Here is a 26,320-nt window from a genome sequence, read left to right on the forward strand (position 1 = left end):
CAAACGTAAACTAGATAGCTAGTGGGAAGCAGCCGCATAGCACAGGGAGATCAGCTCGGTGCTTTGTGACCACCTGGATGGGTGGGTTAGGGAGGGTAGGAGGGAGGGAGATGCAAGAGGGAGGAGTTATGGGAACATATGTATATGTATAACTGATTCACTTTGTTATAAAGCAGAAACTAAGACACCATTGTAAAGCAATTATACTCCTATAAAGATGTTAAAAAAAAAAGTTGGCTCTTTGGAAAGACTGATCAGTGAATAAAGGACCTCTATTAGAGAAAAAAAAAGGGAAAGCACGAATTTCCACTCTTAGGAATGAAAAAGGGGGCACCACTGCAGATCCTCAAGCCACAAAAAGTTAGCTGCTGTCTTTAGGTTCACCAGTGCACTTGTGGGACTTCAACCACCATGTTTTTATTCATGCCCAAACCCACAACTCTATTTCTCTGTTCATCACCTCCACTTGTTATAGACATAACATCTTAAAAACAAAAATTCCAATTTTATCCTATCTCCCTGCCGCCAACAACTTTTTCTATGTTTCCCATGTTGGTACATGGTAGCACCATTTATTAATTTGCTGAAGCAAGACACTCTCAAGCAAGGATGCCTCCACATCTTATCAATCACCAAGTCATTCTGGCTTTTCCTTCTTCCCTTCCCCTCTTTCCCTGTATTACCCCTCTCTCTTCTTTTCTCTCCATTTCCACTGCTTCCACTATTGTCCAAGACACCTTCAGATCGCACCCCCCCCATTCTTGCAGTGGCCTCTTCATTTGTCTTCCCCCTTCTGTCCTCATACTGCAAAGCTGATCCTGCATGCATCTGTTTACAACCAATTTCACGACTTCTCGTTGCCTTAGAATCAAGTCTAAAATCTGCTGTGGCCAGGAAGACTCCCTCTCCAGAGCCCTTGGCCTGCCTTCTTTTTGTATCTCAACTCCTCATACTCCTTCTGTGTCAGGGCTTTTATATCCATCATACTTCAGCTCCCTGATCCCTGCACTCCTTCCCCAGTGAAAATAAGAACAGAAATAGCAAAGGTGACTAACTCCTTGCCCTTATTTCCCTGTTTGGTGGTTGGTCCTATCCACAGCCCTGAAGCCTGGTCTGTCATGCTAGGACATAGCACAGTGCCTGGCACAGAGAAGGTGGACAGGAAAGCATTATTCATCTGAATGAGTGAATGATAATAGATTAAGGATAACACTGAAACTTGGTGCTGACACTGTTTTTCAACTTGACTGAAAGGAAACAGGAAATGGAGAAAGGTACGTGTAAACGCAAGTAAATATAGTCCAGCCTTTTCAAGAGAGAAAGTTAATGCATTTTTGGTTATTTATTTAATGATAGAAAGGCCCTTTAAAATAATCCAAATATTTCCCAGATTATCACACCCACTCAGCTTAAGCTCTTAATGGGAGGAAACTTGCCTTTTGTCTTTCTTGCAGAATTTGGCAGAGGTCTTTGCCTTTGGTTGGTGAGCTGTGCAATTTTGTTGACTTAAATAGAAGTGTGGGGCTTGATTTGGAAACTGCCTAAGTCAATTTCAGGACATTGCTTCCCTCACTGAGGTTGCTGGCCATAAACAACATAACTTGTGAAAGGTTCCTGAGGAAGTAAAATCCAACCGCTTTCAAAGTAAATACATTCATATTTTTTCATAACCCATATATGCTAGATCTTCAAAAATATCCTTGACCTTGACCCTAAAACATTTATTAAGTACCATGATATATTCGTTGTTCCGAAGAGGCTCAATGGGCCCCGAGAGATTTAGAAGTTTAAATATGATTCGTTGAGATTAGCCAACAGGACCGATTTCTTCTGATATCATGTGAGTCAGTTTCATTTGGTCTTTTTCCTAAGAAAACTGACCAAGTGTTACTTTTATTTTTAAAATATGTAAAATCACACCTTTGTAAGAAACTGTTCACTTTTTATGGTGAAGTGTGTTAATACATGTGAAGGGGATGAATGTGGATGGTGTGTATAGTTTGAAGGATGATGAAATGAGCACCATGTCCTCACTGCCCGTCTTAGGAAATGGCAGCGGGCATCCCCGGCGTGTGTGCCCTCCACCTTGGCCCTTGGCAGTGGCACTTATGGGATATGGGGCAACCGAAGCCCACAAAAGCTTGAATGGCTGAGCCAGGGTTTTATGAAGGTTTTATTAAGAATTGTGAAAGGGACATGTGGCCCTGCTTGTTGGAAAGCTCTCTTTCCTGACTCATTTTGCTTGTCAGCTAAGTCCAGTCTGTAGTCCTGCTGCTTTTAGAAGGAACCACCAAGTTGAGGGAAGCCATAAGCTACATGACTGCCTGGCGACCAGAGCACGATTGGAGGAGGATATGGTGTAGCTCTCTTAGAACTGACCGTCTGACGCGCTCATGGCCTGTGTGCTGCTCTGCGAGTGGGATGAGCCTGGATTGGGGCCACTCAGGGTGCCCACAGTGAACCCGGCCCTGGAGCAAGATGGGGCCCACAGCAGGGCTTCGCTTCCGAGCCAGGAGCGGGGCCAGTGCGGGCCCTGCACTTGCAGGTGCTATTTTGAAAGTCTTCATACTTTTTAACCTTTGAATGTGCATTTTGTGTGATGGGACAATGGAACATGCTCCGAGGGCTTAGAGCCACAACTCACGCGGGGTTTCACCTGCTGCTGCCTCCTTGCGTCCACGGGAGGGCTTTGCCGCTGGCTGCTCCCCAGCTCCCTGGGGCTCCAGGCCTTTCTACCCAGCAACTGCTGCTGGCCTCTGTCCCTGGTGGGGCTTGGGCTCTGGCCGGGCCGAGCCAGGCATGTATGCTCTGTGGCGTCTGAGGGCTGGGCATGGTGCTGGCATTCCTGCCCCGAGCTGGCAGTGTCATAGTGTGTTCAGCGGCCCCTTGGTGGGTGAGCCTCTCACCCACCGCTGATCCAGGTACGGAGCACTTCGAGTGTGAAATTGCAACCCCTGGGGGGCCGCCTGTCTGCTGTGGGTGGAGGAGGCAGGCTCAGGGGAAGTGGAGATTGACTTCAAGCAACAGCCATGAAAAGTGGCCCACAAATCTGTGGGTCTGCTGGGCAGTTCTGCTTTGGGCCAGTTTGGCTCATAACTGCTGGCTCCCTCCTGTGTCTGTCATCAGCTGGTGGCTCATCTGGAGGCTTGGTGACCCAGAGTGGCCTCGCTCAGCGGGTGGCAGTTGGCAGGCTGTTGGCAGGGGCAGCGGGAGCGACCAGGTACCCTGGAGGCTGGCTAACCCAGGCTTCTTCGTGTGGTGACAGAGTTCCAAGAGCAACAGGAGAGCCCGGCCCTAGTGAGGAAGTGCCTCTCAAGTCTCTGCTGTGTCACATTTGCTACCATGTTGGCCAGAGCTAGACACAGGCCGGCCCAGATTCCAGGAGCAGAGAAAGAATCCACCTCTTGATGGAGGGAGCTGCAAAAATTACATGCAAGGGATGTGGATGGAGGGATGGGAGGAACCCATGAAATGACATAAGCAAATGGCATTTATTTTAGGTTTTTTCTTTTAAAAATCAGCATATATTTTCCCACTTCTGAACTCTTACCAAAATGAGCTTAACGGATAGACCTCATGTATATTTATGGGACAGTTCCGTGCAAATCTATTTCAGAGTTCCACAGAACTTTATTGCCTAGACTAAGGATTATTCTAGACCTGCTGCCAAACCCAGATAATCATTAAACCATCCAGAAACACGCCACTTCACCGGATTAAGGAAAGAAAAGAATGTATAAGTTGAGGCGTGACATCAGCCTTGTTTCAGATATTGTTCCTCCCCAGGATGGTGAGTCTGCCATTTCCTTTTGAATGCACTGTCTTTGTAGGAACTGTCAGGAAAACGAGTGACCTTGTCCAGGCTGTCTGCCAGGAGCGGAGGGCTCTTTCCATGTCCCCAGAGATCGAGGGCCCGTTTAATGGTTTGTTTTGACCCGGAGGAGTGGCACAAAATATCAAAGTATTTGGAAGGGTCCCTCATGTGGCTCTGTGACTGACCTCCTCCCCAGCACCCTGTCCCCCCCCGCCCCCGCCCCGATTCCTGGCTACAGGTTCAGAGCCTGCAACCTGGTCCTCCAGCCACACCACTCTCACTGCCCCTCACCTACCCTAACCGCTCTCCTGTGATCGTCCTGCCATGTTATCTTCCGCAGGACTTCTGGCTTTGTCTTATGTCCTGAAGTGCCTGGCGGTGTCCTGGCCACCGAACCCAGGGCCAAGAAAGGAGTGCAGGGGACGTGCTCCCAGGGTATGAGGGTTGACACGAAAATCACTGGAGTCAGGAAATTCCAGGGCCCTTAAGTCATTCGGCAAGACATTTGACATGAAAGGCCCAGGGAGGGGATCAGGTTGCCTCCGTGTCAGTAGGAATTGAGGTTCCCGTCAGGAACTGGTCTGGCAGGGAGGTGTCTGAGTCCTTCACTCTGTAGGCAGAGTCTGGACAGTTCTGTCCAAACCTTTCTAATAAACAGATTGGAATGAACCGCCACTCGCTGCCTGTTCCCATTGTTGTTGCGTTCTTTCATAACTGTTACTTAGTTGTCCCTGACAAGATTGAAGACTGCACTTGGCGTGTACCTATCAATTTGTTTCTAACAATGATACCTAAAGCCGAACCCCAAAGTGCTGAGGCGATTTCACTCTTTGTGTGTCAGTCCAGCCAAATAGCCCTGTATTCCTACTTTTTGGCTCATGTGATGGTTTAAATATTAATCGTGTGTGTCTGGGGTGTAATGATCGCTGGGCTCATGTTGTGGAACGGAGCGGGCAGTGTGTGTTTGTTTGTTTGGTGTCTTTACGGGCTGCCTGTGTTGCTGGGACCCCTTCGTGCCCACGTGCCCCGGCTCGCTAAGGGGGTCAGTGTCTGACCTTGCCCCCTTCCTATAGGCATACTTGAGGATCCCCCCACACCACCTGAAGGGTTAAAAGGCACAGAGTCATCGTCCCTCTTTTAGTTGAAGGACTTGTACAAATTGCCCAGCTGTTAATTAGGGAGGTAGGGTTGTGACACCTGGCTTAGGAAGTCAAGGGAGCCTTTCTCCTGGCAGGGGGATGGGGCCGTTTGATGGAGGCTGCTTGGGTCTCCGGAGGCTGTGGCTGCTAATTATAGCAGAAGGAATATAACTGAGGATGAACTTCCACACATTTTGACGGTTGGCTTAAATGACTTTTTATGCTCTTGTGTTCTATTGGTGTGTCATACTTTCTTGACAAAATGATCTTTGAGGGAAGGAAGCGTCTATGTGTTCCTTGGTGCCCAGCCCGGGCCTGACATATAATTTTGTTAAAATTGAACTATGGAAGTGGCATAGTTAATGATGCCCTGGCTGTGAGGAGAGGGATGATGAGAACAGGCAGTTCTGCTAAGGTTTTGGGATTCTGTGGTCAGCAGGCTGGGGACACGGTAGGGCTTTCTGCTGTGATTTGGGGCCGCCGGTGGCATGTGGAGGCAGATGCTTGGCGCGCCAGGGTGAGCCGTGAGGCAAACCAGATATTCGCCCCAGCGGCTGGGGATCAAATCAGAAGCTATGGGTGGAGATGATGTGGAAAATAAACACGGCTTCCAGTAAGGATGGGGCTGTATCTGCTGGCCCCAGTGATCCACCTCTGCCCCAACTGAGGAGAAGAGTGTAGGGCTGGGGGGTGGTGAGGGCTGAAAGCCTGGGACAGGGTCGCTCAGGCTTCCGTCTGCTCCCTGCTAGTCTCCCCTTGAGGCGCCTCAAGTTCATGACCCAGGAGGGCCAGAAGCAGCGTGTGCTGGGGCTGGCCTGGGTGGCTCGAAAGGGCTGATCAATAAATCTCAGGAATTTTGTTCAATATAGCCATTATTAAAAGTTAAATTATCCTGCATAAATGTATAACGAATAAAAATTACATTAGAAACAAAGGTAAAGGAGGTATATGTATATGTATAGCTGATTCACTTTGTTTTGCAGCAGAAACTAACACACCATTGTAAAGCAATTATACTCCAATAAAGATGTTAAAAAAACCCCAGATATTTATAAAAATAAACAATTAAAAATAAAAAACCCCAAAAACAGATATTTATAAAAATAAACAGTTATAAAAAAAGAAACAAAGGTAAAAAATATTCAAATATATGTACATATATATGTATAACTGAATCACTTTGCTCTACACCTGAAGCTAACACAACATTGTAAATCAGCTGTACTTCAATAAAAAAAAATACTCAAAACATGTCACTGCCTAATTGTTTCATTACATTTTTCTGCTACCTATGCTTGGGAGGTTACTTACATCTCCTGGATCTGTATGATAAAAATACTATATGCTGGTGAGCTGCTGTGTAACTTTTTTTAGCTCCACGCTCAGTGACTTCACGGTGGTAGCTTGAAACGGGCCATGGTGGAATATATATACCACATACACATGCACATCCTGCCTCTCTACACCACAGCAGTACTTCCTCTTGGACTCGGTTCTCTCTGTCTGGCCTGAGTGTGGACCACAGCCTCAGAATGCCTTCGACCCCCTAGTGGGGAAGCAGAAACTTTTTATCCAAAAGCTTCTTTCTTTGGGCTTTCTTTGGACTCACACATTTCCAGGGATGGAGACAAAAGAAATTGTTATGGCTTAAAGGGCTTTCATTATCCCCATCTGCTAGTCTGTTGATTATATGTGGGATTAAAAATGAGCAGAAGTGTTGATACTATCAACAGAACGGACCACGTAAGCTTTATTAGTTGAAAATGTCAATAGGAGTTAAAAGCAAGGATGAGCTGCAGTGATTACAGCTCCACTTACACGTGGTCCAGTGTACATGGTAACGGGTTCCGTTTCCAGTGGAATTTTCCACCTAGCAATGATAAAAGTCTGATTTCAGCCCACAGGAGACCCTTAGCCCAGGAGACGCCTTCTGCAGGAAATCCTTCCTGTCTGCTGCTTCCGCAGGCAGGGAAGCCAGCTCCCCCGTGTGTTGCCCCCAAACCCTGGGCACACCTCTCGTACCATAGCACAGTGAGTTTGGCCAGTTTGGTCTCTGCTTTCTCAGATGGGATGATCCATCTGTAAAATGCCAGTCAGGAATGCTGACCCTCACCAGCACGCCTTTAATAGTTTGTTATTAGAGAAATAAAACAAGTGAATCAAATAGGATTAACCCCTTCAAGTGATTTAACTATTTCTTACAAATAATAAAGAACAAATTCCTTTCATTCTGTTGAGGATAACCAGAAACACGGAACTGCGGGGTTTCTGCAAGAATTAGCAGCTTGTTATAGATGCTGATTCTGGACAAGTTGACAGTCTGCGTTTCTCTTGTTGAGGATAATAAGCAAAGCTTTTCTATCAAAGGAGCCTAATTCCTTGTTTGAAATCTCACTTACACCAGGAGGATTATCAGGCCTTTACCTAGATGTTTTGAAGCGGCCACGTATTTGCCTCCACTTTTCCTCAATCTCCTGGCATTTTGGAATAAGAGCCTTAACTCACCCAAGTGGATGAATAATCAGAGCCGTCCTTACAGCCTGAGAAACGAAGCATGAAGTTATACACTTGGATTTCCTCATAATGTTAATCTTTGATAAAATTACTTTCCTGTAGTTTTAAGTGTATCGGTTTTTCTAAATGTCATGTAATGCCACAAAGGCTCACGTCTTGCTCTTGTCACTGTCCAGGATGGGTCAGTGGAGGCTAGGCAGCAGAATGCTCTCTTCCATGCAGTGATTCAGGAACCTGAGCTGTTTCTCTCCAGGGTCTGTCGGTTTCCAGACTTGGGAGTCTTCTCTGGCTCCTCTGCATCTAGCCACAGGCACGAGAAGAAAGGTGGATGGTTCTGCAGGGGTGTTATGGCCAGGCTGGTTGGGACCTTTCTTTCCTTTCACTGATATTCCAGTGGTCAGCACTCAGTTACATGGTAGTAGCCCAACTACAGGCCTGGGATATGTGGTCTCTGTCCCCAGGGGGAAAAGGGAATGGGGTTGGTAAATACGTGGCGTTACCTGGGCCACACCAGAACACTCAGATGACATAAGTTGTGTTTTGAAAGCATATTTTCAAGTCCTTAGAAGGTCTCTGGCCATAGAGAAGATGCAGAGCATAGTGGTCAAGAGCATGACCTGGACTGAAATCACCTATATCCAAATCCCAGCTCCACCATTTATCAGATGTGACATTGGGCAGGTAACTTAGTCTCTCTCTGTGCCTCAGTTTCCTCATTGTAAAATGGGGATACCAAAAGAAGTGAAGAGTTTGTGTGAGAATCAAATGATGTAACATATGTAAAGTGCTTAGAATTATGAATGGGATGTAATTAACAATATATAAGATTTGTTAAATAAGTTTTCGAAAAATGAGGCTAGTAACAAAGAGACCTAAGGTCCTCTTTGGTGTGTTGTAATTTGGATATATCATCATTCAGATGGATAATGTTTCTTTTTTTTTTTTTTTTAATAAATTTATTTATTTTTGGCTGTGTTGGGTCTTCGTTTCTGCGCGAGGGCTTTCTCTAGTTGTGGCAAGCGGGGGCCACTCTTCATCGCGGTGCGCGGGCCTCTCACTGTTGTGGCCTTTCTTGTTGCGGAGCACAGGCTCCAGACGCACAGGCTCAGTAGTTGTGGCTCATGGGCCTAGCTGCTCTGCGGCATGTGGGATCTTCCCGGACCAGGGCTCGAACCCGTGTCCCCTGCATTAGCAGGCATATTCTCAACCACTGCGCCACCAGGGAAGCCCGGATAATGTTTCTTTTTGTTCAATTGTAAAAATGTTTATTGAGCGACTATTAATTATAATGGCCCAGCTATGACCAAAGACTCTGAATAAGTAGGCTTCTCGCTGAGTCAAAGGAAACAGCATGTTTTCTCCACCAGATTTGCCTTTTAAACTCTGTGTCTCTCAATCAGTGGTCCCATTGGCATCTTGGTCTCCACTCCCCAAATCCATGGCTTCCCCTGGGCCCCTCAGCGTGGAAAGTGGCGTTAGCCCAGTGCCTGGTACTTCTCTCCCCTGCCCACGTATTGGGCGCCCTGTCAATATCACTCCCTTAGCAGGTTCCATTTCTGTCTACCTGTTTTGCGGTTTGCTTCCAATCTATTTGTACGAACATGCTACTTCTTCCAGTTAGGATCCAAATTTCAGAATAATGCTGGATTTTAAAAAACACATGAGGGCAACCTGATGTGATTTCCCTGTACAGATCCCCATCCCAGGAGCAGGCTGGGCATAACAGACTCTTTCTCTTGCAGCTAGATGACTGCACGCTGCAGCTCTCCCACAACGGCACCTACCTGGACTTGGAGGCCACCCTGGCCGAGCAACGGGACGAGTTAGAAGGCTTCCAGGATGACACTGGGTAAGAGCGACAACTGTCCCTCCCAGCTGGTCCCAACTTTCCACGAAATGGGGGTTCATTGAGGCCTTAAAATATCTTGGAGAAACCACCATAGCTTTGACCTTGTCTTCACTCACAGTCACACAGAAAGAAGGGAGATGCAAGTGATTCACCAGTAGTAACTGCAGACCCTTTTGAATTGGAGTAGCTCTTCTTGATAAAGCTACTCAGGAGTAGGAACATTTCTGGTGTAGTTTAATTAAGCACATGGTATTTAATAGTCTTTTTTTTTTTTAAACCAAATATACTTAAATTAGTACTTTCCAAATTTTAGTGGATTGACAGCTGTTTTTTTTTGTTTGTTTGTTTGTTTTGTTTTTTTTTGTTTTTTGTTTTTTTTTGCGGTATGCGGGCCTCTCACTGTTGTGGCCTCTCCCGTTGCGGAGCACAGGCTCCGGACGTGCAGGCTCAGCGGCCATGGCTCACGGGCCCAGCCGCTCCGCGGCACGCGGGATCTTCCCAGACCGGGGCACGAACCTGCGTCCCCTGCATCGGCAGGCGGACTCTCAACCACTGCGCCACCAGGGAAGCCCTGACAGCTGTTTTATATATTGTTTTTAACGATAAATTACTGGATATTAAGTTTTCTTGGCAGATGCCTCTGCAGATCATTTTCTACTGTATCATCTTTTGAATTCACCACTGTGGAGAAAATAATTCTTAATTATGTTAATTAACATCAAGTTACTTTTAGCTTACATATAGGATTGCTTAATATTTCTGATTGCTGTGAGTCTGAATAAGGCAGTCCACATAAAAAATCAGAGATGTGTACAGAAAGCAAAACCACGGTAGGAATATTGTCATACACTTAGCCATTCCCCTATTTATTAGATTATTTTTTTCTAGTAATTGTTTTATCCTTTTCTAGATTTTTTAAACTTTTCACGTTGAGATGATTTTTAACTTCCAGAAGAGTTGAAAGTAAAGCACTGATATTTCCCAAATACACTTTACCCAGCTTCCCATAGTGTTAACATATTACATAACCATGGCAAATTTGCCCAAACCAAGACATTAATATTTGTAAGATACTGTTATATATTTACTAGATTATTGAAATACTGTTTGGATGGGGGCCCCCCACCTCCCTTTCTATTCCTCATTCATCTAGAGCCAAGTTTATCTCTGATTTTATCGCCTTCCTCCTTAGACACCTTCAGAGGCTCCCCGTTCCTTTCCAAATAATGCCCAGCCATCTTCATCGGTATCCAAGGACCTCCCCAAAATTTGTTTTGAAGCTACCTTGCCTGACTTAAAAATATATTACAGTCAGATGAATATTATCTGAGACTGCTGATTTTTCATGAATGGCTCAAAAAAAGGAGGAAAAATGGGAAGCTTCTTAGTGTTTGTTTCCTACCTAACACCAGTGTGTACCGATGACTTCCCGAGTTTCTCCTGCTTTAACACCCATCACAACTTATGGTCTTTTCTCCCTTAATTGTCCCTCTTTTCTGCTACTAAAACTCTGCTAGGTCAGAACTGGGCCTGTCTGAATATCCAGCCTAGTGTTTTCTCAGCATGTTATAGGCACTTAGTGAGCACTGGTGGCCAGGTGAATGGCAGGGTCCCAGAATGTATTCCTGAATGGCATGAACTTGAGCACCAAGACCAGGGTCCTTGGTAGGAACCAGGCAGGTTCTCTGAGGATGCTCCTCCTGTCTCCTGAGTGGTTCCAAGGGCCACAGAAGACCCTGGAAACTGCCAGAGGCTGTACACACGTGAAGCGTATCATTATTAAGTCACATCAGATTCTACTCATCATCATTTAAAAAATTGACATTATAAGACTGATAGATTTGAGGAAATCCATTGCTGTAGTTTTTACAAAGTACTTGATAATGACATCCTTTTATTTAACATGTCAGCATTCAGGCTGGATGACAGTCTAATGGGATGACTTCATGTCTCATTGATCAAACAGATCCCAGGAGTGTTATGAGTAGATCACTGCCAATTTGAATAATGTCTCTAGTGGTGTTGTGCTTGAAGACCATGACCTGTTTGATATTTTTTCTTTCTTATCAAAACTTGACTGGTTTGGAGATGGCAGCTTAGGAAAAAAGTGTTAATATATTAGATAACAATATCAAGAGTTAAGAGTGGAAGAAAATAAAGCTTTGTGGAGCACCTGCTATGCCACCCACTGTGTTAGGCACCTTATTTCACAGTATGTTTGTTTAATAGTTCATTCTGTTAATATCACAAACATGGAATTGGATTTTATCGTCTCCATTTTTCATTTGAAACTACCGAGGGCCAGGAGTTAAATCACACGTCCAGGGAGGCAGAGCCGGTAGATGGCGGAGCCACGTTTGAACACAGGTGTGACTGGTTCCCAAGTCTGTGATCCTCCTCCGTCCCAGGAGCTTCTGGGAAATGGCATTTCAGGTTCTCCTGAAGATGTACATACGTACCGGTGGGGACATACGGTTGGTTCCTGCAAGGACATCCTCAGTTCCAGGCTGACACACTGGCTCTAGCTGCAGTAGCACCCACCGCAGGGTTGCTCCGTCACCTGGCCCTGCCGCTGCAGCTCGCACTGTCAACTCCAGTGTCCAGATGCTGGAAGTCCCTTTGCGGCCGTTCCTGAAGAGCCAGGGAGCCCACTGCAAGCTCCCTGGAGTGGATCCTGGGGCATTCCTTCTCACTTTGCTCCCTTCTGAACTACCACCTGGCCAGCCATGGGTTCCTCTGACAGACGCAGCCTTGATCACATTTCTGCACCACATTTCCACCAGCACGGGATGCTGGGGAAACGAATTATGGCAAGATGAGAAGGCAGGACTCACGATGTGGGAAACTGCAAACAGGGGAAGGTGACCCAGACGATGTCGGGTAGCCGCACATTTGACTGCTGTGTCCCAAACTCATCCCAGACTTTGAAATAGTCTTCATTTGTGGGACCCACCCTTTGTCCTCTGGAACGTACTCAGGGTGATATTCTTCTGTGTCTGGAAGAATGTGAAGAATCTACCTCTACTGATCTCTGGTGGGGAGATCCCCCGTCCCTGGCCTGGGTTGCAGAAGACACGCCAGGATGGTGCTGTCCGCATTGCCGGGTCACCCTAGCGATCCCCAGGTCATTTACCAGCACTGAGCACTGGTGGCACATGGCAAGCTACTGGGAGCTGGCTGGAAGCAGCCTGCCGATGGAGATTTCCTGCACAGGTGGCAGGTGTCTGGGCACATCTGCAGTGTCACTTGCACTGAGTGTCCCTCCTAGGTCCTCTCCTAGAAGCGTGGCACTTGGCAAAGTCTGTGTGCTTGAGAACTCATGTCTCCCTCGAATGGGAGTTAAATTATAATTTCTTCCTAGTTAAGAATTGCCCTGTCGAGGGATGAAAAGGGCAAATGAAACCATTCTTTCTCTTGATATTTTGGTGTAAATTATAGGAAAATACCTGCTCATGTTGTGGCCATCTCATGAAGATGGGTGGCAGGCTGTATGGAGATGGTGGTGGTGTTGGTACAGTGTGTTCTGAGTCCGTTTTCCTTGTGGAGGAGTTGGTTTCTTTGTTCTTGTCCAATATGCTGCTCTTTTATGCCGGACTAAAATTTAACTTACCTCTTGTTTAGAAGGATCACTCAGACTATATAGCTCGTTGGAGAAGAGGAGAAAGACCTTCAAAAGTAGAAGGACAAAGCAATTATTATGCTAGCAGAGTAGGGCCAGGTCTGTTTATTGCCTTCCAAAGCCAGCGAAGTTAGCAGGCACAGCAGGGTACAGCGGAAGCCAAAGCCCCTGGGTTATTATTCCCGACCCTGCCATCGTGGGACATTGGGCAAGCCACTTTACCTCTGATGGGAGTTTATAAAATTTATTTATAAAATGAGGACAATATTAACCAAGCCCATTTCCCTCCTTGTATGAGCAGGGATCCCACCAGGGTCTCTGTTGCCCAAGCAGAGCGTAGCAGAGAGCAGTGCTGCACGGTGGTTAGGGACATGGGCTTTGCAGTTAGTCTTATGGCTGTGTGGCCATGGGGATGTTACTTCACCTCTCCAAACCTCAGTTTCCTTGTAAGTGGGGTAATATAATCATAATACTGCCTCCTTGGGTCGTTGCAAGGTCAAATGTGATGATTTTATCTAAATGTAAATAGGTAAAATGCATCTAAAACATTAAGCTGGTTCCCAGCATGTAATACAAACCCCAAACTAGTAGCCCTTACTATAATTACGGTCAGAATTTGAGATGATACACTGAAATGGGAATCACCAGATTTTAGACCTGGGATGGGGTCTATGCAGGTCCATCACTGGGAGATCTCATTGCTTTAGTTGAGAAAACCAAGGTTGGAGACTTACCCACAGGGCAGAGCTGGGCCAGATTCTACCTCCCCAACCCCCCACCCCCGACCTTTCTGCTTAGTCCCACCCTCACTGCCTCTGAAAGGAAACCGGAGCACAGGGAACTGTCACAGAGAAGTGGGGTTAGAGGTTAGCTCTGAAGGTGACAGAGTGGGGCTTTGCAAAGGTAACAAGGACAGCAGGTTGAGGTGTGGTAGAGCTCAGAGTGGGCCTGAGAAGCACGGGCCTTCAGGGATGCTGTGAGGACCAGTGTGGTTGTTGGACGGGGTGTACGCATCCCCAGGTGCTCCTGACCTGGAGTACCTCAGGGCGCTCACCTTTTCCTCGGCTTGACTCCCCTCGGGCCTGCGCTAGAGGGTCAGCGCTGAGACAGTGCTTATCTCTGATCTTCCTCATCCCGCCACACCCATTCCTGTCCCCACTGTGTTAGGTAGAGGTGGGGAAAGTCAGATGAAAACCTGTGGAGTGGGGTGGGTGGAGCCACAGTGGGAGGCTTGTGGCTCAGAGACGAAGGATGTGAAGCCTGGACGTGGGAAGGGCTGTGAGGAAGCCCGTTCGCAGGGGCAGGTGGGCGCCGACCCCGCCAGCCTTGCAGTGGATGTGCTTGGAGGGACGAAAGGGTTTGGGGAGAGCTCTGGTTTGATTCTTAGACACCTAACTTCTCAGCCTGCAGCTCATGAGCGCCGAGGATCCATGTGTGTGTGTCGGGGGGCAAGAACCCCTGAGATTTCTGCAGTTTGTGGATATGCAGGGTTTTGGGGTGGAGAGGGGTTTCAGCGCCTTTCATCAGATTCTCAAAAGAGTTCTCTACATTCCAGATGTCACGTTTGAAGGAGTAAGAAGTCATTTTCCCTTCTTACTGTCTGATACAATAGTTAACCTCATCCAGTCACATCTCTGTCCGGTTTCCTCTGCATCTGGACCTGGTAGGATGGGAAATCACCTAAAATACATTTTAAACCTAAATCTAAAAACCAGCTGAACTCAGAGAACCAAACTGAACAACAAACAAAAAACCTGGACAAAAGAGAGATTCTGGTTAGGGTGTGGATGGGATGCAGGGAAGGGTCTCCCCCCACTTTTCCTCGTGAGTGATGATCTGTAGCTGAGAGCGCAGGTGTGTTGTTGTCTGAGGCTCTTTTGGCAAATCATCGAAGGATTAAGGGTCTCCCGTCTTCTCAGTGCGAGGCTAACACTGCCGACCACCAAGCCCTGCTCCGGTCCTGGTGGATGAGAGAACTGGCCCTTTTCAGACAAAAGGTGCCCTGTGGGGCAGGGGGGTGCCTCAGTGCTGAGCTTAGTGGAGCAGCCCAGAGGCCCCTGCACACCTGCTCCGGGTCAGTGCTAGGCCAGTGCCTTCAAATACCCTGGGGGAAAGCCGCTTAGGAATGCCCGGACAAGACAGGTGAGCTTCCGTGCTGAGTGGACAGTGGAATTGGCATGGCTCTAAGTTCCTTCAAATGCCAGATTGTATGACAGGACAAAGATGGAGTCAAGTAGGAGTGGTGGAGCCCACGTGGGCGCTTGGCTCTATGGTATGGTAGGAGTCAGAAGAGGACTGGCCTGCAGAGAAGGAGCCCTCACAGAACTCCTCCAGTAACAGGGAGGGTGGGGTGAGGGGACAGAACCTTGAACAGGGAGGCTGCAGTCAGTGTGGCCCACTGTGATGGGGGAAGGGAGTGACCTAATGGGTCTGAACCTGGTGGCTGAGGAAGGCGGGTGGACTGGGGCCTGGACCATTGGGGGAATCTGGAGATGTGATACTAGTTGAGCAGAGACAAACAGGAGGATAACATGGACACATGCCATTAGGTGGATAGTGTGTGGACGGTGGACTACTTAGAGAAGTAGTGAGGTTACGGGGTGCAGTTTGGGGAGGGGGAGAAGAGGTTTATACATGTTATTCTGAGGTTATGTCAAGCCACGCTCAAGGTGCAAGGTGGCCAGGTGAGAAAGATTGGCCTGGCACTCAGGTGAGAAACATCAAGGACCAGAGAGACTGGAGGTGACCCCTTGGAGGAAGGGAGTTGAAAACCTAAAACTTCTCTGAAAAAATGAAGTCTGTTTAAAAAAAGAGGTAGATAATTAGGCCGTTTTGAAGACAATATGTTGATTACAAGATGCTCGTAGGAACCCAGCCTCCTTTTACCTTTCTACTCCGCCATCCTGATGACGTAGCTTTCATCTCTCATGCTTCATCATAGTTACAGTATAGCTGCTCTCCCTCCAGCATCTCATCAGGGCAGGAAGTCATGTGTTGGTTAGGGTATAGTTTTCTCTGATGTAACCAAATGGTGGAGTTTAAATATAAAGGTAAAAATTTCTTTGTTGTGTAAGAGTCGAAATATAGCCAACTTTCCTTGGACTGGTGGAGCAGCCATACCGTCCTGAAAATGAGAATCCCATCTCTGTGTCCAGAGTGATGGCTTTACCTTTTCCCTTCTCATCGGCATCCCAGCTGCCAGGAAGAAGGAAGTGGACATAGGGGGTGAATGTCCCTTCTGTGTGCACATAGCTTTCAGTCACATGCCATTGCCCAGAACTTAGGTCCATGATTATACCATGAATTTTGGGCTTGTGTCCAGCCAACCCTCTACCTTTATTACTAAGGGTATGAGGTCCCTGCCTTAGATGGGAAGAGTGAAGAACAGATGTTGGTGCCAGCTGGGTCTGCCCCCTTTAAAGAGTTTTTCCAGAACCTCCACTAGCAATTTCCGTCTGCAGTTCACTGAAGAGAACTGTGTCATGTGGCCACTCTTAGTAGCTGGGGAGACTGGAAAATATAGTTTTAGGTGGGTACACTGTCACCCCAAACAAAATCAGGTTCTCTTTATAAGACAAAAGGGGGAAAAGCATATCGGTGGGTAACTGGCAATGTCTGCCTCAGCAAGGAGAAAATTTCAAAGAAGGGGCAGTTAAGAACACTATGCCATGGAGAAATCACGTTGTGACAGTACCCAGGCAAGGCCAGGGGTGTAGTAAGGAGGAGATTTGTGGTGTCCTTGGGGAGAGAGGAAGCAGAAGAGTAGTGGGGTGGAGGCAGGTGGAGATAGGTCAAGGGGAGAATGTGGGGCTGAGGAGGAGAGACAGCAGGATTGCGTAGGAGCTGCGAGTTGTGAATGGGTTGAACAGAGACTTCATTCCCACTAGGAGAGACCTGAGGGGGAAAAGCTAAAACTGTAAGACTCTTAGAAGAAAACAGGAGTAAGTCTTTGTTTCTTAGATATGACACCACAAGCACAATATTATCCTATGTTGCAGACAAGGAAGCTGAGACTCACAGAGGCTAAGTAACTTGTCCAGGATCACATAGATGGCTTCAGAGTTTAGCTTTTCACCACTACCATCTCCTAAGGGAGACCAGAATGCATCTGGAGGCGAATGTAGTGGCAACCAGCTCTCTTGGACTTCGAGCTTCTGAGCAAATTAATCTTCACTAGTACTCTCCTTTTACTAGCTGATGACTGGTCCAAATCCTCTTCATTCCTCAGGCAGAGCATGGGCTGAGTCTCACAGTTTCAGAGCTTACTAAGAGGAAGCTTATCCTGGGGCAGCTGCTGGGGGGCCCTAGTTTCTGCTTGTGCTGCATTGTCCAACGTATGTTTTCTACTGTTGACTGAAATCATAGTTTAGTTCTAATTTGAGTGGAGGAATATTTGGGGGCATCGATTCTGCTGTTGATTGCACGAAAAAGTCTTCAAGCCTTTGGCTCCATGCCACTCAATAAAATAATGTAAGCACTTGTTCTTACATTACGAAGACTTTGTATGTTATTTTTATCAAAATATTTTCTTGAGAGACAGGGACAGGACTGAAACACACGGGTTCAGAACCAACAGACTTGGTTCTGTGGTATTTGGTTACACCAGATCTTTTTCCCAAGGCCATAGACATTATTGTAGGAGAAGCTCAGGTGTTCTGAGAAACCGGGAAGTTGCAGGAAGTTCCTTCAGCGATAGTGCCATCAAGTCCCTGGCATGTGTGCCTCGGCTGGAGTCTCCTTGAACTAAGCATCTATTTTAGTCCTCTCATCACTTGGGTAGCATTGACCTTGGGTATGGGCAGCCGGTTGGCTGTGGCTAGTCTCTGAGGCCTCTGCTACTTTTCTGGCAGTGGCTGTGCTGATAGGAATGGGATCTGGATCTCCGTGGGGAGCTTTAGGTCAAACTAAACTGCCTTTGCCTCTGGGTCACCAGATTCTAGTAACTGATGCACCCCCATTTCACTCTGCTGCAAACAGGCCGACTTGGAAGGAGAGGCTGCTGATACAGCAAGCCAATATCGGGGAGAAAAGGACCATTAAAGTGCTTATGGTGAACACACACTGACAGCCTCCCACTGGTTTCAGTTTTAGAACGTGGACGCTCCATGAAGGCAAATAATCAATGTTTGTATTAGGGTTCTTCAGAGAAATACAACCAATAAGATATGTCTTATCCATCTAGTCTAATCTAGTTTAATCTATCTAATCCAGCTAGGCTGTCTAGAGAGACTTACTTCCAGTAACTGGCTCACACCATTTTGGGGGCTGGCAAGTCTGAAATCTGTAGAGTGGGCCAGCAGGCTGGAAATTGAGGTGAGAATTGATGTTGCAGTCTTCAGTCCAAAATCTGCCCGGCAGGCTAGCAGGCAGGATTTCTGCATTGCTGTCTTGAGGCAGACGATCCTTTGTGGATCGAACATAGAGTCCAGCACGCACTAGTCACCAGTGAACATGTGTGGAATGAGGGAATGGATGAAGGAACACCCATGTGGGAGGCAGCTTCAGGGAGGTGCTAGGCGTACGGGCTCTGGGGTCAGACTGCCTGGGTTGGGTCCGAGCTCTGTCACTTTCCGTGTGACTTCAGCTACGTCGCATAACTCTTCTGGGCCTCAATTTCCTTACTTTAAAAGTGGCAATAATATTACCTACTTCATAGGAGTTTTCTGAAGACTAAATCTGTAGAAAGTACTTAGAACCTCATCTGGCACATGATAAGCATTCCATAAATGTTAACAACTATTATGATTATTATTTTCTGAACCCAGACTGACATAGTATCCCACTGGGGGCAGGGGAAAGTATATCCATGATTATTTAATTTTCCTCTGAAAGTTTTAGCCAGGAAACAGAAGACAAGGGCATATTTACTAGAAAAGTGGGGATAAAGTGATTATTTTAAGATGTATGAAATGATTATTTCCCTGAAAGAAGCCAAGAGAATAAGCCAAACGATTTTTAGAATCCATATTAGCAGCAAGATGGCATATATAGAAGAAATACATAACAATCAGCATTACCCAATTACAAAATATTGTGGTGGAGGGAGGGAAGCTATCAAATTTAAAGGACCTTACGACGGGTGTCGTCTATACATTGATGTTTGATATAGATAAATAAAACATGGACATCTTGTAATTCTTGAATTCTTAGAATAAACCTTATTTGGTCCTATTTTATTAAATTCACATATTTGTTATTTTGGTTTGCTAATATTTTCTTAGATATTTTCATCTTAATTTTTTGTGTCCTTTTTTGTTAGATTTTAGTATTGAGGTCAAATCAGTTCTTTAAAAAACCTGGGACACTTTTTATGCTTAGAAAGTGCTGGAGAAGGTGATATAGCGAGGCACTTACACAGCAAAAGGCAGGATGGTGCGGGTGACGGTGGAGTCAGACACTCTGCTCTCAGCCCTGGTCTGTTACCATCAGCTATGTGACTTTATGCAGGTTACGTCATTACTACAAGCTTTGCTTCCCGCATCTGCAAAATGGGCACAACAGTGGTACCTGCGTCAAAGATGAGAGAAAGTAGGGGCTGCAGGGGGAGATGAAGGACAACTTCTGTGGACCTGGCTGCACTCACCACTCCCTGGTCTCTGCTTTGGAAGGCCCCCTCCTTTGCCAGGGACTCCTGGGCTTTGGACCCTCATTCCCTGTTGAGGGACTTCCACAGCCTTTGGTCCCCAATTCCACTCAGGTTTCTTTCATTGTAGGATTTTGTGTACAGGGGCAGGCAGGGAAGGAGGTGAATATATTGAAGCAGAGGAATTATAAGTGATAAAACTACTTAAAAATAGGCCTTTTTTGTTCTATGCGCTCCTAAATTCTATTAGGGTTTAACTTAACCAGTCTGATTGCCTGGTTTCTCAATGTACAAACATTGAAAAATGCAGAAAAGATGATACCTCCAGAGTGGTGTGCTGATGGCTTCCTCAGAAACACTGTCCTAGTTCTTATGCAGGTGCCTGGATCCCTTGTGACCAGTCCTTGTGGGACTGGTCAGTCTCCAGTCCTTGTGGGACTGGAGAATTCTGTGGGAAAACTGAAGCACTTCCTCAAAATGCAACTTTGCGGTTGTTTGAAGATAAAAGTGGGGGCTAACAATGGGCCCTTGTGAACTTCTCTAGAACTTTTGAGGAATTCTGAAATATTTTCTCCTGCCTTCCCGTGCTTCTTCCCCTCTGGGCATCTAAAGCATGTATTTTGTCTACTGTCCATTTGGTATTTATTTTTGATTCATAACTGCTGATAACATGAGTTAAAAAAAATCTTCCAGATTAAAGAACTTTGGGTTTGCTGTTTCTAATAGGGTCTGGCCGTCATCAGGGGTTCACTGGTTTCTGCTCCCAGCTGAGCCCCTGGCTCAGCACTGGGTGAGGCTGCAAGCCTGGTGGCTGCTGCCCCCACCCCAGAATGCCTTTCCTGGGAATTCACACAAAAGGCTGTTCAGCAGCTCAGTTCAGTGCACTAATGGGAACTTTCTTCCTAGTATGATCACAAGAATTGAAGGAATGTCAACATCAGGACTGTCTAGAGAAATTTAATCAAAATGAGATGGCAAAGGAATATGTTCCAGATGAAGGAACAAGATAAAACCCCAGAAGAACAACTAAGTGAAGTGGAGATAGGCAATGTACCTGAGAAAGAGTTCAGAGTAATGATCGTAAAGATGATCCAAGAACTCGGGAAGAGAACGGATGCACAGAGCGAGAAGTTACAAGAAGATTTTAACAAAGAGTCAGAAAATATAAAGAACAACCAAATAGAGTTGAAGAATACAATAACTGAAATGAAAAGTACACTAGAAGGAATCAATAGCAGAATAAATGAGACCCCCCCCAAAAAAAGAATAAATGAGGCAGAAGAACGAATCATTGAGCTGGAAGACAGAGTGGTGGAAGTCACTGCCACAGAACAGAATAAAGAATGAAAAGAAATGAGGACAGTTTAAGAGACCTCTGGGACAACATCAACTGCACCAACATTCACATTATAGGGGTCCCAGAAGGAGAAGAGAGAGACAAAGGGCCTGAGAAAATATTTGAAGAGATAATAGCTGAAAACTTCCCTAACATGAGAAAGGAAACAGTAACCCAACTCCTGGAGGCACAGAGATTCCCATACAGGATTAACCCAAGGAGGAACATGCTGAGACACATAATAATCAAATTGACAAAAATTAAAGGTAAGGAGAAAATGTTGAAAGCAACAAGGGAAAAGCAACAAATAACACACAAGGGAATCCCCATAAGGTTATCAGCTTACTTTTCAGCAGAAACTCTGCAGGCCAGAAGGGAGTGGCACAATGTATTTAAAGTGATGAGAGGGAAACACCTACAACTAAGAATACTCTACCCAGCAGGGTTCTCATTCAGATTTGATGGAGAAGTCAAAAGCATTACAGACAAGCAAAAGCTAAAAGAATTCAGGGCCACCAAACCAGCTTTACAACAAATGCTAAAGGAACTTCTCTAGACAGAAAAGAGGAGGCCACAACTAGAAGCAAGAAAAATACCAAATGGGAAAGCTCACCTGTAAAGGACTGTCAAGAGAGGAAAAGATTTTTTCTGTGTGAGGAAGAAAGTTTTGAAGAAGTCTGTGTTTATAGGAATCTCAAACTTGTCTTCTGAAGATGGGTCGAGTGTTGTGTATTTGTGTAAACTCGAGGCTAGTACCTTGCACATAGTTTAACTAAAAAGGAGGGTCTTGGCTGCATTTGAAGGCACTGTGAATGCAGATTCTCTGCCCACGAGGAGCTGCCGGGTTGCAGGCTGCTGCATGTTTTTGTAGGACCATGCAAGTGGTTTTCTTTTCTCCTTTAAAAGAATCAAAAAAAAATTTTTTAAACCATACTTTCCCCTTATTTGGTCTCAAGAATAAAAAATATGATTGTTTCAGTACTATAATATAATTCCTGTGACTTCATATCACAATATTAAGTGTGCCCTGGTGAGATTTCTGTCCTCTTCTGCTCCAGCACAACCACAAAACCAGGAAGTGGGAAAATACTGCGAGACTGGTATACATGAAGCCCTGATGGGGAGGGAACTCAGCCACTGAGCTGGTTACCCGCTCCTGTGCTGGTTCCTGGCTCCATTTTACCTTTGTCCACTGGCTTCCCCCTTTCTTCCAACCTCAAAGCCTTTGCTACCCTAGGTAGCCAGGACTCATGTTCTCCCCATTTATCTTCTCTCATCTGCTCTGGGCTTCGGTCCTTCTCTGTGAAAGCGGGCTGAGCCCTCATGGGAGGAGAACTGGGGAGGGGGCCATCCTTTTCCTTCCTTTATAAGAAATGAAGTGAAAGGAAGCAAAGATGAGACAAGGTGTGGTGTACCTTGACATTCTGCTGACAAATAGCCTACACGCCCCCTTTGCTGACTCCTGTCTTCAGGGAAAAGCCACGTCTTGAATTGATACACAGCAAAACAGCTCTTTCTGATTACCCCACTATGTGTGTCCTTTCCCGATATGCAAAAACATGTAAAAATAGCCATGGGAATGATCAAGCAGATTTGTGCTGTTACATTCCAGGGATTTCACTTCATTGGCACAGATTTTAAAAATTTCCCAACATGGTCAGGCATGAGTACATGGAACTCTGTGGAGTGGACCGGGTTTGGCAGTGAAATGTGTGTGCCAGTCCAACAGAGTCAGACGTCATTGTTTTATTTCCAAAAAAGCCCTGTGACGTCACAGCATTTCAGGATACATTGTTGTTCTGTGTAGGTTTCTGCTTATCGAGAACCTCTACCAGGTGTGGGTGTCCGAAGCGAACCGTCAAGTTGATTGACAGCAGGTAGGGTCACCTTGTTGACTCCTCTGATGCCCATGTATGTTTTGTCTCCTGTCTCCGTTAGGCGGGGCAAGAAGCACAGCATCATCCTAAGGACACAGCTGTCCGTGAGGGTCCACGCCTGCATCGGTGAGTGACATCTGCCGGAGGGGATGCTTGTCATCTGCCCTCAGTGATTAAACGTGATGATTAATGCCACTTACGGGAATGAAATGCAATAGTCACCATTTTGCTATCTATGCTGGGGTTAGCCCCTGTCATATATTGTTAGAGATTTGAGGGAAGCTGTTTCTGGCAAGGTTTGGAAACCCTGTCTCATTCTGGCTGCCTTTGCTGTTTGGTTTGTGAACAGAGCTCGAGGTAAGACAGACACATCGGTGATGAGGTTCTTTTTTGGCAATGCTGGGAGAGATGGGCTTCTTCCTGGGGCTGTGCCAGTGTGAACCTCCAGCCAGTTGAAGTGACCTTTTTTTTTTTAAATTTATTTTTTTATACAGCAGGTTCTTATGAGTCACCCATTTTATACACATCAGTGTATACATGTCAATCCCAATCTGAAGTGACCTTTACGTGCCTTCTGGTGGCTCTCTGCAGCTCCCTGTGGGGAAGTGGGGCCTGAAGCTCCAGGCTGTGGTCTCAGGAGATCGAAGGGAAGCCTCAGGTCAGTGCAGGACAGGGCACACGTGGATGCAGAGCAATACGGTGTTGAGCGGACGTATTTGTGGTTCAGATGGCTTGCCTGCGGTCACTCGGGAAACCCCACTGACGCCCATTCCTGCAGCCATTGATTTTCCGGGACCCATTGCTTTCTCCATTATACACGTGGGCTGAATGGTAACAAAAGTGGTAATTTATGCTAAGTAGACAGTCTCCATGGGAAGGTGTCCTCCTGGCATTGGGCCAAGTTGAGGCAAGTATGTAATATAAAAAGGAAAAAGAAAGGAACTAAATTTCATTTTATGCATAGAAGTTTTCCATATCTGAGTCATTTTGTGTTTATCTAATACATGTTGTGGTCTTAATTCAGGCCTGTAATTAGCAGAGCATCAATCATCCTGTCGAGGCCCAGTCTACACCTGGAGTGTGGCATGCATGGGTGGAGTGGAGGGAATCGTCTCTGGCTCCTCTTCTTTCTCCCTGCTTTCCTGTTGGAGACCCAGGGATGGGATGAGGGAACAGCTGGATGTGGAGGGGAAGCTGTGTAATTTTACTTCATTTGGTGTGAAGTGGGTGAGGCTGCAGGTGTCCCGAGGGACAGTGTTTGTCTTACTCTGTGGCTGGTGAGTAATTGTGTAGCCGACACGTAAACCTCAGGGGCTGGAGGGTCAGGGCGTCAGGAGGGTTCGTGATCTCGTTGGAGACAAAACGAGATCTGTAGGACCTTCATTACTGACCCTGCTCCGCAACTGCCTGTAGCACTGAGTGACCTTAAAATATGCACCAAAATATGCTTTCTTTATTACTTGCTTTATATTTTTCAAATTATTTTATGTGTATAAATCATGTCTGCCTGAAGAAAAAGCCTGTGACGTATGACTTTGGATGAATTCCCTTCTGACCCTCATCCTGGATCTGGGACGAATCCAGGCACATACCATGTGCTGAATACAACCAATACTGAATATTGGTTGAAATATAGCTGATAACCAGCTGAGATTTGGGACATGAGTATGAATTGGTGTTTCCCAGGAACAGTAAGGCTGTGGAAAGCAGATTTACGCTCAAACTGGCTAGATCAAAATCCTAATGAGCTCACTACCTTTTAACAAAATTCATTCTTTGGCAGTATACACTTAAAATGTTTGAAGTACAGGGTTTTTCTAACCAGCTTCCACATTATTGACTCACCGCATTAACTGGTGTGTTGTTCTGTAGTCCCATGTCATGCATGTAAACACACATCTCATCTCCATGGCACCTGAGCCCCAGCAGCCAGTCCAGCCCACTGTCTCTCAGGACGCCCAGGTCTTCCTATTTGAAGGGTTAAACTGGGTGCTGACGGGATCAGCGTGTTTGTTCTCAAACCTGCTTATGCCAGGTGCACTTACTATTGGAATTATGTAATTTAATGAAATGGGATGTGAACGTTTTATAAACTGATTAAGTGCAGGTATACACTGCTGTGAGTATATTGGAAAAGATTCAAAATTAGTTACTACAAAAACATTTCTGTCAACATGAGTGGGTTGTGATAACTACGGAAGGTGGGGGAATGTTGTAAAAATCCAGAAGGATTCTAGTCTTTGTAAGTTCTAAGACACTGAGATTGGGAATCATAGACTATATTATGTGAGTGGTTCATGAAGGAAGGTCCACGGGGAGTCCCATTAGACCTTTATTCAAAGAAAGGTCATGCCCCAAATGATGTGAGGGTGCATCTCCTGTGCTGTGTGCCTGGCAACCAACTGTGTCTCATCCCAGAGAAACAGGACGGTCAGTCACCATGGCTGCAAGTTAAAGTCTTAAGGTGTGTATGTGTCATTTTTAAAAGATTTCTGCTTTAATCAGTTTTCACCATTAATTAGTTCAGGCCTGAGTGTGTTGGATGAGAGGATTTGACTGTGTGAATTAACATCAATGCCCAAGAAGGCAAAGTTCTTCCTTTGTATTAAAAAACCCTCTTTCCCCTTCCACTTCCTGTTATTGGCAAGATCTGGAATAGATTTATTATAATAGCATTAAATATTACCCTTTGGTTTATGTGTAGACAAAGGAATGTATGCATCGTATGTGTGATGTACCAGCCCCCATTGTGACATATTCTTTCCCGTTCCAAATGGCAATATTAGATGAGATTTCTTTGGGATTAAAAAAAAAAAAAACCAAACCGGGAACAATCTTCAGTTGAAATGGCAAAGGAAAGCATGACAAGGGGAGAAAACCTTTTTCACATCAGTTAGTTGGGTCCTTGTTTCCTTTCAAGATATTTCCCCTCTTCACCATCTAAGAAATGATTGAGTGATTATAGGCATGAGACAGTGACTGCTGTCTTAGGCCTAGCACTATACGCAGCTCCCCCAAAGACCTACCTTCCCACTGCACGATTGGACCAGAAGGATCCAGGATCACCTTAGGCTCATGGGCTTAAAATGCTGTCAAGTAAATTTCTCCAAAATAATGTTTTCTTCACCCTATATTCTCTTCTCCTTTGTCCCTGTTTTAATTAAGTATAGAATGTTTAGAATCCAGGACAGCGTGTGGATGAATTGGAGGAGACATGCCTTTGGAATTCTCCAGTGTTACCTTTGGACCTCTGTACCCATTGGGATGAGAGTGGAGTGGAGCCTTCGTGGTGAGCAACCAGGCAAACCTCATGAGAAATGAAGGCCACGGGGCACTGCTTTGATGGTCCCCGCAAGCAGCCGAGACAGGTCTTTGCTGATAGTAGGAAGCTGGAATGAGATTTTGGTACCGAGAGAGGCCTCAAGCTTTTTGTACCTCTGTGCTCCTCTCCACTGTATTACTTTGCACATTTTTAGTATGACTACTTTTTTTTTTTAAACCTGATTTTTTTTCTTTTTTAAAAAATTTTTTGGCTGTGTTGGGTCTTTGTTGCTGCACGCGGGCTTTCTCTAGTTGCAGCGAGTGGGGG

At 45.9% G+C, this 26,320-nt stretch overlaps 1 protein-coding gene across 3 annotated transcripts in view; it reads left to right on the forward strand.

Annotated features, from left to right (window-relative positions):
- The window catches only part of FHOD3 (formin homology 2 domain containing 3), a 494,140-nt gene that overhangs the window by 51,402 nt on the left and 416,418 nt on the right, over positions 1–26,320 (forward strand). For all 3 annotated transcript variants that reach the window (XM_082667774.1, XM_082667775.1, XM_082667777.1), the window contains exons 2-3: positions 9,210–9,316; positions 22,793–22,857. In XM_082667774.1, coding sequence (XP_082523900.1) covers positions 9,210–9,316; positions 22,793–22,857 — 172 coding nt within the window. The remainder of the gene's footprint in view (positions 1–9,209; positions 9,317–22,792; positions 22,858–26,320) is intronic.

The sequence above is a fragment of the Grampus griseus genome, assembly GCF_964374135.1.
Source record: "Grampus griseus genome assembly, chromosome: 12".
Taxonomy (NCBI): Eukaryota; Metazoa; Chordata; class Mammalia; order Artiodactyla; family Delphinidae; genus Grampus; species Grampus griseus.